The sequence below is a fragment of the Andrena cerasifolii genome, chromosome 2 (genome assembly GCF_050908995.1).
Source record: "Andrena cerasifolii isolate SP2316 chromosome 2, iyAndCera1_principal, whole genome shotgun sequence".
Lineage (NCBI taxonomy): Eukaryota > Metazoa > Arthropoda > Insecta > Hymenoptera > Andrenidae > Andrena > Andrena cerasifolii.
Genome location: NC_135119.1, coordinates 1,762,873 through 1,782,737, shown reverse-complemented (window position 1 = coordinate 1,782,737; position 19,865 = coordinate 1,762,873). Strand labels below are relative to the sequence as shown.

The following is a 19,865-nucleotide window of genomic DNA, read 5'->3' as shown; positions in this document are numbered from 1 at the left end:
TTGGATGAGACTTGGGTTAATAAGAACCATACGAGACAATATGCATGGATAGACTCGACGACCAACAGTGGAGGTTTACGCGTCTCAACAGAAAAAGGAAGACGCTTAATCATTTGCAACACAGAATCAGCGCAACACGGATTCTTGCCACAAGCGAAATTAGTTTTTCAATCTGGTAACACCGGCAACTTGATCGACAAGAGACTGGAAACCTTTGTTGTTCGCCGCGACCAAGTACGTATGAATTCATACATGTATATCCCCGTGTACCTCATGGTCGTCGGCAACTTGTCGCAAATGCGCAACGGGGCTAATGGTGGGATTTTTATATTTGTCAACTAGTACTCTTCAATTTGTCAAAACACATGTACGTTCGGCAATATTTATGTTCATATCTTAAATGTTTGTTAAGGAAAATTTATCCCAAAATTGGATCTTTCAAGTAAATCGAAGATTTCACCTTTTCCTATTTATCTACCCAAGAAGATATCAAGAAAGCAGCGCTCAAAGCTCAACAGTCAACAATACGGGTGAAGATTATGGAATGACGAGCTTATGAAAAATAAAGCTCTACGGATAAGAAAATGTATTTGATTTTTTTTTAAAGTAAATGATAAGTTGAAGTACTAGCGTCTCGCCTGGGGTGGTATGGTTTTCCCCTACTTAAGGGGTTACGCCACCCTGATGCGCTCGAAACAGCACTAAACTAGGCGAATTTGTTTTACTGATACTCTGAGATTGAAAATTATTTCTTTTCTTCTTATGTGTAGAACATGTATTAGTGCATATATTGTATAAATACTGTACAAAAATATTAAAGAATGGCTGAGTTAATTGTCGTCCCGCGAAGCTCGTCCGCCGTTACACGCGTGAGTGATGTACCAAATTATAACGCCCAGATTCATCTGAAATAAAAAACATGACGATTTTAGTGTTCCTTAATAAAATACCTACAATGTAGCTTATGGATTTGAGGAAAAAAAACTTTATTGCACAAATGACAGCAAGGTGAAGAAAATTATTCGTTTTTCACAAGACAAAACAAACTTAAAACATTTATTACATACGAATGGGTGATCGCATAAAAAAAAATGATATGCTACATTGAAGATAATACTATTAAAAATATATGTATATACTATTAAAAATATATGATAATACTATAAATAAATATATCATATGCATCATGTTCCAGCGCGATTTTCTTGTTCGCCTTGTTACGCTTCCAGTGATACAAAATCGGAACTTTGTGTTCGTTCTGCACCAGACCATGCTGGTCGCAGTAAGTAAAGGCTTGCGGGGCGACATAGCCGATAGCAATCTGGCGTTTAGAGACTTCGTCACGTTGCATGGAAGAGGACGGCGTTGTCAATGTCCGGGAGACCGCTAAAATAGTCACGAGTTAGCCCAGGGTAAACGAGTCAATCCTAGGGATCTCCGCCTTCTCGGAGGTTGTTTGGTTTCGTACATAATGCTGCCAGTCCGAATAGTGGGAACGGTATAACCCGAGGCAGGCCCTGAGGCATCTACGTTCGAGGCACCGGAGCTTCTCCATGACAGTATGGTTGCAGTTCCACCAGATAGGGTCTGCATATGTTAGGATGGGACGGACTAGCAGCATGTATAGGATGGCTTTGGCTCTGTTGGATATGTTTTTGTTGTGAAAAACTCGGCTGTTGGCTATGAATGTTACACACGCTTTATCTACTTGCGTATCGATATGCTTGTTACCCCTAAGGAGGTAATCTTACTGCACGCCTAAGTACCTGACCACCTTCTTGTGCGGAATGTTAACTCTACTGCTGGTACCAGAGCTGAGCGTCTAGATTTGTAATTTATCAGCCCTTGCTTTAGAGGAGAGAAATTCGACAGGCTTTCTAAACAAGATAGGTTCGCATTTACCGGAATTGAGTCTAAGGTTTCATGTCACATAGTATCTGTTCAGCTTGTCCACTAGGGATTTAAGATAGTTATGTACCGTCGCTACCCTGTTACCAACAGTATAAGTTATTACATCGTCAGCGAACGCCAATGCCGAGGATATGCCTGTATTTAGATCAATTAGTTATTCAGGTCACTCGTGAAAATGTTAAAAAGAATCGGTGAGTTGACCGTGCCCTGCTGCAACCCCTCCGCGATCATGAACTCCTCCGCAGAAATGTTAAGGTCGTTCCAGGTAACGAACGATTTATTCCTGATCATGTCCCAGATCGTAAGCACCAACCACTTCGGGAAATTCTTCTTCAGCAATCTGTATATTAGGCCATTGAGCCACACAGAATCAGAGGCCTTTTCCAGGTCGAGCAATGCCGCGCCGACGAGCTTGCTATTGCCCACCTGGGTGTTTAAATCAGCCAGCAACTTATGCACCGCATGGACCATCGAGTGTTGATTTTTAAAAACAAATTGGTAATTAGGGTTGACTTTGTTGTCTGAACGAAATGAAGCTATGTTGCCATTAATGATCGATTCATATACTTTGCTGAGGCTGGGGGTAAGACTAATTGGGCGGTAGCTAGATGGATCGTGAGGGTTTTTTCCTTTTTTCAGAATGGAGAGTACTTTAGCTTTCTTCCAGGCTATTGGCAAGTAGTTGTGATTGATGGGGTACATTATCCTGAGAAGCGAGGTTGCTGGCCTTATTGTTGCCATTAAACTGGGTGGTCGTAATGAGTTGCTCTCTCCTGGTACAGAATTCAGATTTAAGCTCTTCGGCTGCATTGTCAACGACCTGTTTGAGACGGGTACCAGAATTCAGGGGGTGGGGGAAATTTATTGTCTCATAAAATGCACCTATGATGTTTAGCTTATCTTGCGAGTCTGAGATTATGTAATCATTATCTAAGATAACTGACTGGGAGGTGTCACAGCTACTTCTCTGGGATAATGGCCCCATTGTCGCGGCAATGTGGTCTTTCACATCCTCCAGATGTTTTGGTCTAAACAGGGTATTGACCTTTTGGAAGGAAGATGCCGGGTTACGGTTGTCTAATTTTTTTATAAGGCGGTCCAAAATTTTTCGATGGCCGTTCCAAACTCCGACCTCAGCTCTTTGACGGTATAGTTAATTCTCTTTAGCTTGTCGCGAAGCCGGGAGTCTCAAACCTGGATCCATGATGTGGATGTAATAAAGCAGGGAGACTAGCTGACTTTTACGTTTCCGTAGCTTTCTGATCTTTCGGTTTATGTACCGTAAAGTATTATTATTGGACTTTTTTTCGGCACCACTATGGAGGCTGATTCAGAAATGAGTGTACTGATTTTTTGTACGTATTCATAAATTTCCGGGATTGCTAGATTGTATTCCCAATCGCCTTAGTATTCACTGAACTAAAGCAAGATACATATGAAATTCGGAGGGTGTTAAATTCAATCTCCCTACGATGTCAGGTTTCCATTCGAAACTGGGGATGGCATTTTGAAATGGAAACATAAATTAACTTTTTTGCAATGTATTGTGATAATAAAGCGTTTGCGGACCTATGTGGATAGACCACTTTTTTGTTATACTCATAGAACATACTGGTGGAGTTTCATCGTTTAACTTTATAACACCCTGTATATTTACACACCTCCGTTAAATCTTATGGTGGAACACTTACGTATATATATGTATATATATATATATATATATATATATAAGATTATATATATATATATATATGCGTAAGTGTTAATATATATATATACAGGGTGTCCCAAAAATGTCGGAGTTCCTTGAAAGGGGTGACTCAGGGGGTGATTTGAAACAACTTTTTCCTTAGCGAAAATATTGTCCGAAGCTTCGTTAACGAGATATTAACAAAAACCCCCGACCAATCAGAGCGCGCGCCTTCCGCCCGAGCTCCCGTTGTAGCGTTGGCTACGCGGCAGGCGGCTGCGCTTGTACTACGAAGGTATGAACAAGCAAGTCGGCATGCACCGAAGGAAATCGCGTTACACAGTTTTACTTTAAAGCGGAATCTTAAATAATAATTGTTTGAAGTGAGAGGATAAGAAATACGCAAATTTCGTTTTCAAATAAGGCATAAACGAAAAGGTAATGTAACAAAAAAGTGTGACAAGTGATCATAATTCGTTATTGAGGTAAAAATCCGTAGTTTAATCACGGCCAACATAACTAAATTTAAAAAATAATATTAGGTGTATGAATAAATTCTTTCAGACTGGATTTACATAATCGGTATAAAGCATCCAAATTTCTATCGCAGTGATATTCGTAAGCTATCAGAAATTTGGCAAAAGGTAATTAACAATAATGGAAATTATTTCGATGATTGAGTTGTTTTTATTTTATTTTTTTTAAATCAAACTGTTATTGAACCCTAAAATCGTACAGAATTTATTTCTACACCTAATAATCACTAATAAATTAAATAATACTCACCCCTATGGGCATTCCTTTCCTTCCTTTCCTTCCTTTCCTTCCTTTCCTTCCTTTCCTTCCTTTCCTTCCTTTACGGAAACCTGTGTCACTAAGTAGGTCACTGTGCCGATCCTGGTCATCGGTGGACGAAAAGATTTATGGTAGGGTTGCGCCCACTGCTCAGCTGATCGCAGGTATAACACCACCCGAAGGTAAGGATCGCAACGTCAAGTGCATCCGGGTTAATGTACCGAATATTCACTTCACTGCACGGCCACTAACACTGATCACTTAATTTACTTTTCATGGAACGTGTTGTTCCTACGTTATAAAATTGGTGGCCCCGAAAGGGGCCGATTACTGTTATTTGAGCAGTTGCTCGATGTGACCACCCTCAGCGTCTATGCACGCCTCAGCGCGTACAATCACTTGCCTTTGGACGGCCAGCAATGTTTGCGGCGTAATATTTGCTACTGCTGCGTGAATTCGAACAACTATGTCTTCCAGTGTATCCACTGGCTGACGGTACACCTCATCCTGAAATGATTGTTGTACAACAAATACAAAACGTAAGTAAAAAAAGAATACTTATAAGAAAAAGTAACAGCAATAATGAAATTACCTTCAGGTAGCCCCAGAAGAAAAAATCCAGCGGGGTCATATCCGGTGACCGTGGGGGCCACGCAACAGGACCGCCGCGGCCGATCCGATCCACCTGTCCTGGAAGGTTTGATTTAGGTAGTCGCGGGCAATTGTGGCGTAGTGAGGTCCAGCCCCGTCTTGCTGATAGAACATGTTCCGTCGGATCTCATTTGGAATATGGTTCATGAGATCCGGCAGAACATGCTCTAAAAACACTTTATACGCTGGGCCGTCCATCCTGTCTGGCAGCATGTACGGCCCAACGATGTACTCGCCACAAATGCCGGCCCATACATTAATCGACCAACGGACTTGTGCTGCGCGTGTCCGAAGCGCTAGTGGATTCTCGTCGCTCCACAAATGCCGATTGTGGGAATTGAAGCACCCTTCCCTATTGAAGAGTGCTTCGTCCGTCCACAATATGTATTTGCAGAACGACGGATTCCGCTGCACTTCTCCCAACAGCCACACTGAATACTCAACCCGCTGGTCGCCATCCCCGGGGTGCAAATGTTGCACCCGTGCATAGCTGTACGGATGCAACATGTTTTCCCTCAGAGTTCGGTGTACCGTCATTCTGCTGGCACTAGAAGAAAATGCAGAAACATCCATTATTAGATAACATTTGTTTTCCTCAATTAATAATTGCTGCAGTTATCTTGTACTGTGACTTACTCTAGGCGGCGGCTCAAGTCGCGCACGCTGAGGGTTGGATCATCATTTATGGCGTCCAACACGTTCTCTTCTACCGCAAGGTTCCGCGCGGCTCTGGGTCTACCCACGTTACTGCCTCGCGGCATCATCGACCCCGTCGAGTACAATCTTGACGCTAAACGTCGAATTGTACCCTCGCTGGGGGTTTGGATGTGCGGGTATTCCCGTGCAAATGCACGCACGGTAGCACTTGCGTCCCCGTTGTTCCGGGCGTACACCCAGAACATCGCGTAATATTCTTGGGCGGAGAACATTTCTAGGACGAGATTGCTAGCTGACTGATAGGATTTTTTCAAGCAACTTCCTCTACCCCCAAGTAGTTTCTCTCGTTCCATTATGAGTTAACTCCCACCAGGACAAGAGGCTTTAGGTAAAAAGAAGCCACCACATTTTCGAAACACACGTGCTTTGCAGAAGTGCAACGAACGAACCATCCTACACTTTCACAAAAGCCCGTGCTCCGTCCTTTTACTGCCAATGTACCCGTTGCTTCGAGATAGACAGCAGACACCACGTGTTTCGGTTCGAAAGGGTCCGAAGAGAGGAGAAGCAGAAAGTCTTCGAGTGGCTATAAAGAAGAAAATGCATACCATTCCTGTTTCCGTTTTCCGATACCTCGAGTTCACGTCTGCTACGAGGCGTAACCAATTATGTCATAAATTGTCCAAAACTGTAGGAAACAGTTCTCTACCGCCGACTAGCGGGACAATACGGTCATAAACCGCGACCCTGGCGAAATGCTCTGGCCGATCAGCCTGATTAGTTTTAAATACGCCTCGCGGAGTGGCACAGGAAGAAAGGGGGTAACTCGCTGACTGCGCGTAGTCCCACCTGCTTCGTCCTTCCTTCCAATTAAAGGCAGGACCCTTATCTCTCGAGTATAAGCACGCGCTCAAATTTCAAAACAAAAGCACGCGTTGACGTATTCCGTGCGAGAAAAGGTGGGCATGAATTCCGATTGGTCGTAACCTAACCAATCTGCCCTGCATCCCTCTCAAACGACCACTGACTTGAAGAGGCCCTCTTCACAGCTATGTCTCCTCCCTGAGGCCCACCTTCTCTCGCACGGCATACGTCGATGCGTGCTTTTGTTTTGAAATTCGAGTGCGTGTTTATACTGGTGGGTCTTATGGAGGAGACATGGCTGTGAAGAAGGCCTCTTCAAGTCAGTGGTCGTTTGAGAGGGATGCAGGGCAGATTGGTTAGGTTACGACCAATCGGAATTCATGCCCACCTTTTCTCGCACGGAATACGTCAACGCGTGCTTTTGTTTTGAAATTTGAGCGCGTGCTTATACTCGAGAGATAAGGGTCCTGCCTTTAATTGGAAGGAAGGACGAAGCAGGTGGGACTACGCGCAGTCAGCGAGTTACCCCCTTTCTTCCTGTGCCACTCCGCGAGGCGTATTTAAAACTAATCAGGCTGATCGGCCAGAGCATTTCGCCAGGGTCGCGGTTTATGACCGTATTGTCCCGCTAGTCGGCGGTAGAGAACTGTTTCCTACAGTTTTGGACAATTTATGACATAATTGGTTACGCCTCGTAGCAGACGTGAACTCGAGGTATCGGAAAACGGAAACAGGAATGGTATGCATTTTCTTCTTTATAGCCACTCGAAGACTTTCTGCTTCTCCTCTCTTCGGACCCTTTCGAACCGAAACACGTGGTGTCTGCTGTCTATCTCGAAGCAACGGGTACATTGGCAGTAAAAGGACGGAGCACGGGCTTTTGTGAAAGTGTAGGATGGTTCGTTCGTTGCACTTCTGCAAAGCACGTGTGTTTCGAAAATGTGGTGGCTTCTTTTTACCTAAAGCCTCTTGTCCTGGTGGGAGTTAACTCATAATGGAACGAGAGAAACTACTTGGGGGTAGAGGAAGTTGCTTGAAAAAATCCTATCAGTCAGCTAGCAATCTCGTCCTAGAAATGTTCTCCGCCCAAGAATATTACGCGATGTTCTGGGTGTACGCCCGGAACAACGGGGACGCAAGTGCTACCGTGCGTGCATTTGCACGGGAATACCCGCACATCCAAACCCCCAGCGAGGGTACAATTCGACGTTTAGCGTCAAGATTGTACTCGACGGGGTCGATGATGCCGCGAGGCAGTAACGTGGGTAGACCCAGAGCCGCGCGGAACCTTGCGGTAGAAGAGAACGTGTTGGACGCCATAAATGATGATCCAACCCTCAGCGTGCGCGACTTGAGCCGCCGCCTAGAGTAAGTCACAGTACAAGATAACTGCAGCAATTATTAATTGAGGAAAACAAATGTTATCTAATAATGGATGTTTCTGCATTTTCTTCTAGTGCCAGCAGAATGACGGTACACCGAACTCTGAGGGAAAACATGTTGCATCCGTACAGCTATGCACGGGTGCAACATTTGCACCCCGGGGATGGCGACCAGCGGGTTGAGTATTCAGTGTGGCTGTTGGGAGAAGTGCAGCGGAATCCGTCGTTCTGCAAATACATATTGTGGACGGACGAAGCACTCTTCAATAGGGAAGGGTGCTTCAATTCCCACAATCGGCATTTGTGGAGCGACGAGAATCCACTAGCGCTTCGGACACGCGCAGCACAAGTCCGTTGGTCGATTAATGTATGGGCCGGCATTTGTGGCGAGTACATCGTTGGGCCGTACATGCTGCCAGACAGGATGGACGGCCCAGCGTATAAAGTGTTTTTAGAGCATGTTCTGCCGGATCTCATGAACCATATTCCAAATGAGATCCGACGGAACATGTTCTATCAGCAAGACGGGGCTGGACCTCACTACGCCACAATTGCCCGCGACTACCTAAATCAAACCTTCCAGGACAGGTGGATCGGATCGGCCGCGGCGGTCCTGTTGCGTGGCCCCCACGGTCACCGGATATGACCCCGCTGGATTTTTTCTTCTGGGGCTACCTGAAGGTAATTTCATTATTGCTGTTACTTTTTCTTATAAGTATTCTTTTTTTACTTACGTTTTGTATTTGTTGTACAACAATCATTTCAGGATGAGGTGTACCGTCAGCCAGTGGATACACTGGAAGACATAGTTGTTCGAATTCACGCAGCAGTAGCAAATATTACGCCGCAAACATTGCTGGCCGTCCAAAGGCAAGTGATTGTACGCGCTGAGGCGTGCATAGACGCTGAGGGTGGTCACATCGAGCAACTGCTCAAATAACAGTAATCGGCCCCTTTCGGGGCCACCAATTTTATAACGTAGGAACAACACGTTCCATGAAAAGTAAATTAAGTGATCAGTGTTAGTGGCCGTGCAGTGAAGTGAATATTCGGTACATTAACCCGGATGCACTTGACGTTGCGATCCTTACCTTCGGGTGGTGTTATACCTGCGATCAGCTGAGCAGTGGGCGCAACCCTACCATAAATCTTTTCGTCCACCGATGACCAGGATCGGCACAGTGACCTACTTAGTGACACAGGTTTCCGTAAAGGAAGGAAAGGAAGGAAAGGAAGGAAAGGAAGGAAAGGAAGGAAAGGAAGGAAAGGAATGCCCATAGGGGTGAGTATTATTTAATTTATTAGTGATTATTAGGTGTAGAAATAAATTCTGTACGATTTTAGGGTTCAATAACAGTTTGATTTAAAAAAAATAAAATAAAAACAACTCAATCATCGAAATAATTTCCATTATTGTTAATTACCTTTTGCCAAATTTCTGATAGCTTACGAATATCACTGCGATAGAAATTCGGATGCTTTATACCGATTATGTAAATCCAGTCTGAAAGAATTTATTCATACACCTAATATTATTTTTTAAATTTAGTTATGTTGGCCGTGATTAAACTACGGATTTTTACCTCAATAACGAATTATGATCACTTGTCACACTTTTTTGTTACATTACCTTTTCGTTTATGCCTTATTTGAAAACGAAATTTGCGTATTTCTTATCCTCTCACTTCAAACAATTATTATTTAAGATTCCGCTTTAAAGTAAAACTGTGTAACGCGATTTCCTTCGGTGCATGCCGACTTGCTTGTTCATACCTTCGTAGTACAAGCGCAGCCGCCTGCCGCGTAGCCAACGCTACAACGGAAGCTCGGGCGGAAGGCGCGCGCTCTGATTGGTCGGGGGTTTTTGTTAATATCTCGTTAACGAAGCTTCGGACAATATTTTCGCTAAGGAAAAAGTTGTTTCAAATCACCCCCTGAGTCACCCCTTTCAAGGAACTCCGACATTTTTGGGACACCCTGTATATAAGATTATATATATATATATATGCGTAAGTGTTAATATATATATATATATATATATATATATATATATATATAAATATAAATAAAATATGGTTATATAGTAACTGATTTAGTTATATAGTATATAATTTTTCTTTTCTGTCGCCCAAGTAACGGAATAATAACAAGATAAATAATAAAGAGTATTTTGGGTTGTTTAGCAAAATCAAATGAAAATAGAACATTAAGTAGTTTGTTCTTTTTCCGTACAATTGAAAATATTCGGTTCTTTTATTTGGAATGGCATAAATTCTATGAATCAATAAAGATTAAACTAACGAGAATATATTTATTTGTAAGTACAAATGAGCAGGACGCGGGATGGGCAAATCTTGGCTTTTGGCCCTGTTTCCTGCGACGATGACGACAATGACCATGATGGCGTATTTCACCGTGACCACGGCTACTCCAACGTCGGCGTCGCCCCCTTCCAGCACTACCAGCAACGATGTTTTCCATACAAGAAGGGTAAATATTTGTTGGATCTGAAATCTATCCGACTTTTTCAAAATGTATACAGCGTGCCCGGTTATTCACTGGTCTCCTCGAAGGAGGTGATTATGGAGGTGAAATGAAGAAAAAAATGTGAATATATGGGAACTACAGTCTCATTAGTGAATTTTGCAACCGCGCTCGCGCGAACAGGTAAAACAGCAACAGTGCCTCACACACGCATTCCACTACAACCATGCGCCGATACTTCCGCCATCTATGAGCTGATGATGAAAGTGTACGATCTTTTTGATGCCAGAAGAAAGCGCAGGGTGCTTTTGGCTTTCCCCAGAGGATATTAAATTTGACGTAGCACACGGTGAAGAAACGGTACTCATTTTAAGAGTGCGATCGCACCAATCCCGTTCGGCGTGGAAATATCTACCTATGCTACGGTTCATCTCCGGTATTAGACCACGCAGACACGTTAGTGGCCCGGGTTGAAGAATGTGGGGCCTTTTTCGTATAACTTTTGAACTATAAAAGATATCGGTATGCAATTTGCGTCGAAAATGCGGAAAAATTATCCCCTCTTAATGATGGATAATTTAACATATTTTTGGTTTACTTAATTCTTCTTTTATCAATATTTTAACCGTTTAGGCCTCTTCGCGCCTCAGTTTTCATATTCATTTATTTGCGACTTCGGTCACACTCGATCCTCGTCGCGGGCAGACACCCGTTGCCTGATTTGCTCGCGCTTGGTATCCGGCCACGTTCGACACGCGTCGCGTCACTGACCGGAGCGCGTCGTTCCAGTGCAAACTTCTTCAAATAATAATAACATGAATAGAGACAAGAAGTGGGAACTGATTCTTCCATAATTGTTATGGAGAAAAATTTTAACATGTGAGCCATTCCACGCCAAATCGCTCACAATTCGCCACATAGTCACCATTAACCGTTAAATTCGAGATTCTTTGAAAGTAGTACGTGGTCGGGAAGAGTAGTTAAATCAACTACAAATAATACATATATTTTTATTTAAACGATATATGTTTTCATCGCTGGAAACATCGACGAAAACACAGTCAAAGTTGAAATGATAAATCTTTTGTGAACTTGCATTTTGTTAACTACAGTTACCAAAGGATTGATGCCTTATTTTAATTAATAAAAGAAAATTAATTTTGGAAGTATATGGAATAGAATTTTAGTCCCAGTAAGTCTCAATGACAGTTGAGGTAAGAACTCTACGAACGCGGGGCCGACGACGTGACCGGTCGTTGGGCTATCAGGCAGTTCGTAGCACTTGGTCACCGGAGGCTCATGAACCGGAGCTTCGGAACGGGTTGGAAAAATTCGGAAGGGGTCGGGCGAGATCTAGATACTCTCCAGATTCTCTTCGAATTCCGGACGAAAGTTTTGAATCGCTTCGACTGTTATACGAATTAGGATGTTCTGGGAAGTCTTATGGCAGGGTCCCACTAGTGTAACGGCGCGCCGCGCACGTTTTTTTCGACGCGCAAGGCCGATTTGTTGCAGAAAGACGTTCCCACTGATGCAACTGCGCGCCGCGCACGGGTTAGATTTACGAGTTCCTTGGATTTTCTAGCGGTTTGGAGCACTTGAAAGGGTCGACTTTTACGACGCCGCGCGCGTCAAAAGCGATCGTATGCGCGCAATACCGGGATTTCTCTGCCACGCACGCACGCGAATGCACGCCGCGCATCTCCAAAAACACTGAAAAAAATGTGTGTTCTTTAACGCAAATGTACTCTTTATTCCTACATATCACTTGCATATGTGTATTTATGGTCTATTATTTAGTTTATATGTATATTAAAGCAAGCAATAACATGTTAATTATTACTGTAAATAGCAACAATTATGCTGCTGCGATAGGTATACTTGTTTCTAGATATTGCATAATTGTAATACATTATACAGGGTCATCCGTTAAAACTCCAACCTACGCGCGCGCGAACAGGTAAAATGGCAACAGCGTCTCACGGACGCATTCCACTACAACCGTGCACCGGCCCCAGCGTTCAGTGACAGCAGTGATGCCCGAGCTTCGAGAATTTTAGGATGGTCTCTTTCAAATTAACGTCGAAAAGAGCTATTGGGAATTTCCCGACTCAGGTAATCGAGGCGCGCCCTCCGCTTTTACGATCAGTTTACTACTCGCACACCAGATTACTGCAATAAGGTTTGAATACAATGTCGATTGGTCTCGTACTGGTCTCAATTTAAAAATTTTTAGCTACGACAGGGTTGACCGCGGCGCTATACCCCTGTACGGGGAGATTTTTCGCCACCTGCGTGTAAAAACCGCAATAATGGCGCATCATTCCAAAAAATGACATTAACGAAAGCCGGTGAGGCGTGCCGTTGAGTAGCTAACGGGTTAAAACATTCAGAAACAAAAATTATAGAAAAATCCCATTAGTTACCCCTTATGTCCGCTCAATGCATGCACTACATTAAAGATAAAATCATAATCAAGAAAATCAGGACATTAGATTCTGAGGCCTGCATAACTAATATATAATTGAATAAAAATTTAATTTCTCAAATTATGAAAGTAATTGTACAGAAACAAGTACCCCATTGTTTATCAACACCATGAATTTCATAACCAGCATTAAATAATGTAACAAATAAACAGTTTGCAAAAGCTTGTTACAACTATTTTATTATGGTTAAAATATTGATAGTATAAAAATTAAGTAAACGTAAAATATGTCAAATTATCCATCATTATGAGGGGATAATTTTTCTCCATTTGCGGCGCATAATGCATTCTGATATATTTTATAGTTCAAAAGTTATACGAAAAAGGCCCCAAATTCTTCAACCCGGGGCACTAACGCGTCAGCGTGGTCTAATACCGCAGCTGGATCGTGGCATAGGTAGATATTTCCACGCAAAACGGGATCGGTGCGATCGCACTCTTAAAATGGCTACCTTTTTCTTCTCCATCTGCTACGTCAAATTGAATATCCTGTGGCGAAAGCCAAAAGTAGGGGAGACCAGGGCTAACGAGGTTAGTTGACTAATTCCATTTAATTGTAGTATTATGATATAAATTATGCTGCGATTCGCGATATTTAAGCATATGAATGACCAGCTTGCCATTTAATGTGTTACCGTGACAAAAACTTGCGTGTTCTATCAGTGAGAATGAAACATTTAAAAAGGTCGGCGGGAAGTAAATATTTCTGTTTCGAGTATTTATGAATTTTTGTCCACTAAGTATTGCTTGATGTTTTTTCATGAATATTTTGTGGAAACATGATACAGTGACTATAATTTAGGGTATTTTATTTTATCCGGTGCGTGGAGGTTTTGTACGTACGACCCTTAACATATTGGCAATGTCGGACGGGGTTACTTGACTAAGCTAAGGAATACCACTAAAAATTGCACTTTTTATCCTGAAGATGCAGTCGAGGCAATGGGTTTAGCTGCACAAATCCACTTCCCCCCCCCCATAAATCCCTCCAAACTCACCCCTACCAGTTTTAATCCCTATCCTCCCTTCAAACTCTCAGGCCTTCCAAATAGATCATAACAAACAAGTACAAAATAATTACAGTATCTAACACCATGGTACGTAATACAAAAAATAACAGTGTGAAGGACTGAAAACAAATAAAAAAAATTGATTTGGCTTAGGATATATATGTACGCCTTTCGTATACTATATTGATAGAATTGGCTGCGTATATATATACGCCTTTCGTATATATTGATGGAACTGTGACAGCGTATATATATACGCCATTCGCAGGCAAAGAGGTAAAACTGAAAAGTAAATGTCAAGTCAACTAACCCCATCATATTTGTTAACTAATCCCACAGCCGGGGTTTGTTGACTTATTCGTATCACCACTCTAAATATAATCCCCATAAAAAACTTCAAAAAAGTAAAAAAAAATACGCCAAATACATGAAAAAGTCGAGGACGAAAAAGAGTGTCACAAAAAAATAGAAGATAATAATAATTACAATATAAAAAAAGATGTGAAATCAAAATGAGCTGCAAATACATATTAATCATACATTCCATTTCTCATAACGCGGACATTTTAATCCCATCAAAAAGAATTCCTTTTAAAAACATTGTCATAAATTAATAGCTTTACAAAATTATTGATATACAAAAATTGCGCCAATTATAACAATGGCTATTTATACAAAGAAAAAAAATGTATTAAATAATATTAAGCAGATATATTTTTATACGAATAAATATTTTAATACGAATAAATATTTTATTCAAAATACTTGGCGCTGCGAAACCGAAAAAATGATACTTGATTTATATAGTATTAATAATTTACAATAACTCCCTTACAATCTAAAATACGTAATATACATATACATACTAGAAACGCAGTCAGATTTATTCTACATATATTTAATTCTAATATCATACGCAGCATATGCACACGCACACATATACACATTCACGAACGCACGCACAACAAAAAGAGGGAAAAAGATTAATGCAATTTATACATATTTATTCAGTTTAGCAACACCAATTCGGGGCGCAGCGCCAAGTATTTTGAATAAAATATTTATTCGTATTAAAATATTTATTTGTATAAAAATATATCTGCTTAATATTATTTAAGACATTTTTTTTCTTTGTATAAATAGCCATTGTTATAATTGGCGCAATTTTTGTATATCAATAACTTTGTAAGCTATTAATTTACAACAATGTTTTTAAATGGGACTCTTTTTTATGGGATTAAAATGTCCGCGTTATGAGTAATGGAATGTATGATTAATATGTACTTGCAGCTCATTTTGATTTCATATCTTTTTTTATATTGTAATTATTATTACCTTCTATTTTTTTGTGATCCTCTTTTTCGTCCTCGACTTTTTCATGTACTTGGCGTAATTTTTTTACTTTTTTGAAGTTTTTTATGGGGATCTCACTTCTTTTTACAAAGATAATTTGCATAGTAGGGAATGACTTCAGGTAATTTTTAATATTATATTTATTATTATCTTCTATCGTTTGTGATTTATTTGATTTGATTTTTTAAGGGGATTTCATTTGCTCGTGCAGCAGGGTTACTTTCTCTTTCAGCTGTTGAAATAATTCTCTTCGTCTGTATTGTTAACTGAAATAGGACATATTTACTAATTATTTATAAATTATCACACGTGCTCATATGTCAAGATCATTGAATGAATAATTACGTATGGAAAACCCTACCTGCAAATTTGTGCGTATAGTCTGACGTAGATTACACTGCATCATCTTCTGCTTCGATTATCTGTAAATATATATATAGAAAAAGCTACATTTTAGTTATATACAAATTAAGTTAGAACTTACTTATATAGAAGTTATATACAAATAGAGTGGTCTTTTATTATAGTGAGTGTAGAGACTACATAATGTGTCCGAAGGAGGTAAGAGCATATGGTAGAAAGTCTTGTTGCAGGAAATTTAAAAAATGGTAATGGTAATTTAGCGAAAATGAACGAAGAGATTCAATATTTTTATTGGTGAATTGTAATATTGTTAATGGGAAACTAATAAAATTAATGATAGCGTAGCAACTACTGTGGATTTTATTAAAGTATTACGAATGTCTTTCACAAAAGATTGAAAGCATCAAGGGTGATGTGTTTTCAGCGTACTTTCTTCACTAATGTGTCTTGCTCTACATTGCAACAAGCAGTCTACCATAATTTTCTTAATTCTTAATGCTATGTCTGTTAACAAATTTTGTTGATTTTCCTTATTTGACAAATTTCAAGAAACTTGTGCGAAACAAGATGCTCTGTCTATCTAATCTTTTCCGGACAACCTCCAAGCCTGTGCATCTCCTTCATTTCTATACAAGCCTGTGCTTCTTCTTCATTTTATCCAAATATTGTGCATCCCTCTTCATTTCTATAAGCTTTACATAAAAGCTGTAAAGTGCTGGTATAAAAATATCTGGTAATTTAAATGCAATGCAATTTGTTACAATATATTATTTTGTACATGCATGGAACAAATTTCCAGAAACTTATGCAAAAGGAGATGCTTCTCTGTCGAACCTTCTCCGGACAACTTCCAAGCAGAGATGGGCATTATCTAGATAAAAAATTATTAAAATAACGTGTCGAATAAAAGATACTTTATCTTTATGCGTCATTCAAATCTTCGAATAACACGGTTTACGTTTATTCGTTATTCGCAGCTTTGAATATCACGATTTATCTTCATTCGAAACATCACGGATAAATAAATTTATTCGAAGTGAATTTATTCGACGAGTGAAAGATAATTTTTTTATTCGAAGTGAATTTAGTCGAAAGATAATTTCTGTCTTCGAGGATCTTTTATTCGAACTGTCGAATAAGATTTTCATCTTTGTCCGTAGTTTGTTCGACTTTTATTCGAAGACTTCGAATAACTTTTGACGCGCGATCTCGCCTCGAGCTGAGGTCCTCAGCCTGAGGACTTGAGCTATTCGGCGGCGGCTTTTGATTTTGATTCGAGCCTCGGCTGGAGAGCCATACAATCTTGCTTGCGGTGGATTATATTTATATTAATAGGATGTATGTAACATCGTCATTTTTTCACAATCTATCTAAAGTTAACCAATAAATAAATTAATGTCCATCAAACTTCCAAAACCCTAGCTTTTTTATAATATTCGAAATTTTTCCGACGAAGACTTTACCGACTTTTAGAATTTATGGATTGTTAATAAAGTTGCGAGATCCATTCGATTGAAAAGAGTTAAAACACGGTATAAATTGGATTATTTCTAGAACTATAAATAATTAAATATGAATGTAACATTTCTAATGTAATAATGCTAAAAATAATCCGATTTATATCGTGTTTAAATTCAGTTCCATCTAAAAAATCTGAACAGTACCTATGTTACTGAAACGTTCATGCCGATACGATAGAAAATGTGAATGTGTTACATACATCCTATTAATATAAATATAATCCACCGCAAGCAAGATTGTATGGCTCTCCAGCCGAGGCTCGAATCAAAATCAAAAGCCGTCGCCGAATAGCTCAAGTCCTCAGCTCGAGGCGAGATCGCGCGTCAAAAGTTATTCGAAGTCTTCGAATAAAAGTCGAATAAACTACGGACAAAGATGAAAACCTTATTCGACAGTTCGAATAAAGGATCCTCGAAGATAGAAATTATCTTTCGACTAAATTCACTTCGAATTAAAAAATTATCTTTCACCCGTCGAATAAATTCACTTCGAATAAATTTATTTATCCGTGAGGTTTCGAATGAAGATAAATCGTGTTATTCAAAGCTGCGAATAACGAATAAACGTAAAGTATGTTTTATTCGAGTATATCTAGATATTATCTTTGCCCATCTCTGCTTCCAAGTCTGCGACTCTAAATAAAAAAATCTATTAAAAAATTTTGGCGACTTACCTTGTTAATTAAGACAATAATTCAGTCTCCTATGTATTGTAAAAACTCGTGACATAACAAATTTGGACAACTTACCTTATTTGACACTTGGCAGGTTATGATGGACTGGCACTTGTTATATATAGGTATGTGTACAACATGGACCTAAGAATTAAATGGACGGAGCAAAAAGCTGAGGGGCCTAAGCTCGTATAAGTAAAGGAGGTGCATGATACTGCGCATGCGGTTGTGGACGATCGGTGATTGGTTAATGAAAGTGACATATCATTGATAAGAGGCATTGCCTCTTTTATATTTTTTTATGGTTAAGTTTGTCGTTAAGTTTGAAATGTTAATACGTAATTGCAACATTATATTTTGGTGTCTTAAGACTTGGTAAAGCTTATGCCACTCGTCAATTGAGGGGCTCATATGTAAGTACATATAAATAAGTCATATATAAGTATACATATATATGTATAGTTTTATACATATAAGAATATTTTAATACACCCTACATAAGCATTCCGTTTCAAATAAAGCGCGACGCATGCGCACTACTCCGCTAATCACAAGTCGTCCACCATGACTTCTCTCTTCCTGATCGACTGGCTCGACCCCCTCGTCCATGTTGAGACTTCGTGCTCCGTCCATTTAATTCTTAGGTCCATGGTGTACAATGACGGGCGACTATCCCTGCCGAATAATCTTGAGAGTCGACGAACGAATAACGAAACATGTGTTAGTTTCGTTTTGGCTGAAGGTGTGCGTGTAACGCGTATATACGTATTATGTCGACGAAAAATTTCTTGGAGAAGAAGAATCAGACGAAAAATCTTACCGTTTCTGACAGACCCATGGGACAATATTACGATATCTCTGTCATGCGTTGACCGATTTTATTGAATTTGGTATTGATCGAAAGCTTATATGCGATTTACATCAGAAAAATGCCTTTAAATTTAGAAAATATTGCAGGCATGATTAGATATTAATGAAATAAGTTTCAGGTTAGGTTGGAATAGGCGTGCGACGAGTAAATGATAGCGGTAGCGACAGTCGACATATACAGGGTGTCTTTCATGTACTTGGCGTCGAGACTCTACCGCGTCTCTAGATAAAAACTACGACCTAGACTCAATTAAACAATTTTCAAAATTAAGCCTGTATACCTAATGAAATTTGTAAACTTTTGGTGCGCAACAAGTTAACAAAATACCCTACCATGCGCTCTCTACTGACATCTAAAAGACCGTACATATTCATCATCAGCTCATAGATGGCGGAACTATCGGCGCATGGTTGTACTGGAATGCGTGCGTGAGGCGCTGTTGCCGCTTTACTTGTTCGCGCGAGCGCGGGTTGCAAGATTAACTGACGGCCCTATATTACGTAGTACTGTAAAGAAGTTGAATGTATACTTATTTGTATTGCTCTGTTTTTTTTTACTCATTTTAATTCAAAGGCGGGCATCGAAGAAGCTCTAGATGTGATAGAAGCAGCATCGACCGGATCATTGGGTGAAGATTGTGCCGCGACAGCGGGATTTAAGTCCTTGCCGGTTGCTGCAGCACTGGATCCTCGACGTTACGACACGGCACGCCAGAAAGCTGACATGACCGCCCTGATGCTTCAAAATTTTGGCACTGTTGAGGCATCGAAGCAACATGGTAAGTTACGAATAATTATCACAATTTATATAGGAAATAGGTAGATTTTTTTACACATCTCTCGATTATATTGACAGCTTTTCAGTATTTACCACTTTTGCGCATTTGCTGCAGAAGTACTAACAAAAAATTGAACTAGACAGAAGCATCACTTTGAGTCACATGAACGTTACTCAATCACAAAACCATACACTGGAAATTTGGCTAATAACAATAATAGTTTATACATTTTTGAACATTCACTTCAGAATGGTTGGATTTAATAACGTTGCTGCACTTTTATGACTAACATCAAACAAGAGAGACAAAAGCTCGCTAAAAGCAAAGTATAACTTCATAATCGGTACTTCTTTGTACTCCGAACTGAAATAATG

The 19,865-nt window shown here is 40.2% G+C and overlaps 1 protein-coding gene across 2 annotated transcripts in view; it reads left to right on the top strand.

The window, feature by feature from the left end:
- LOC143378482 (putative G-protein coupled receptor CG31760) overlaps positions 1 to 19,865 on the top strand; it is a 187,622-nt gene that overhangs the window by 61,310 nt on the left and 106,447 nt on the right. The window contains exons 3-4 of one of the 2 annotated variants that reach the window (XM_076830256.1): positions 10,286 to 10,440; positions 19,287 to 19,491. In XM_076830256.1, coding sequence (XP_076686371.1) covers positions 10,286 to 10,440; positions 19,287 to 19,491 — 360 coding nt within the window. Of the gene's footprint in view, positions 1 to 10,272; positions 10,441 to 19,286; positions 19,492 to 19,865 lie in introns of both variants that reach the window. The other variant, XM_076830257.1, reaches the window with a different exon arrangement.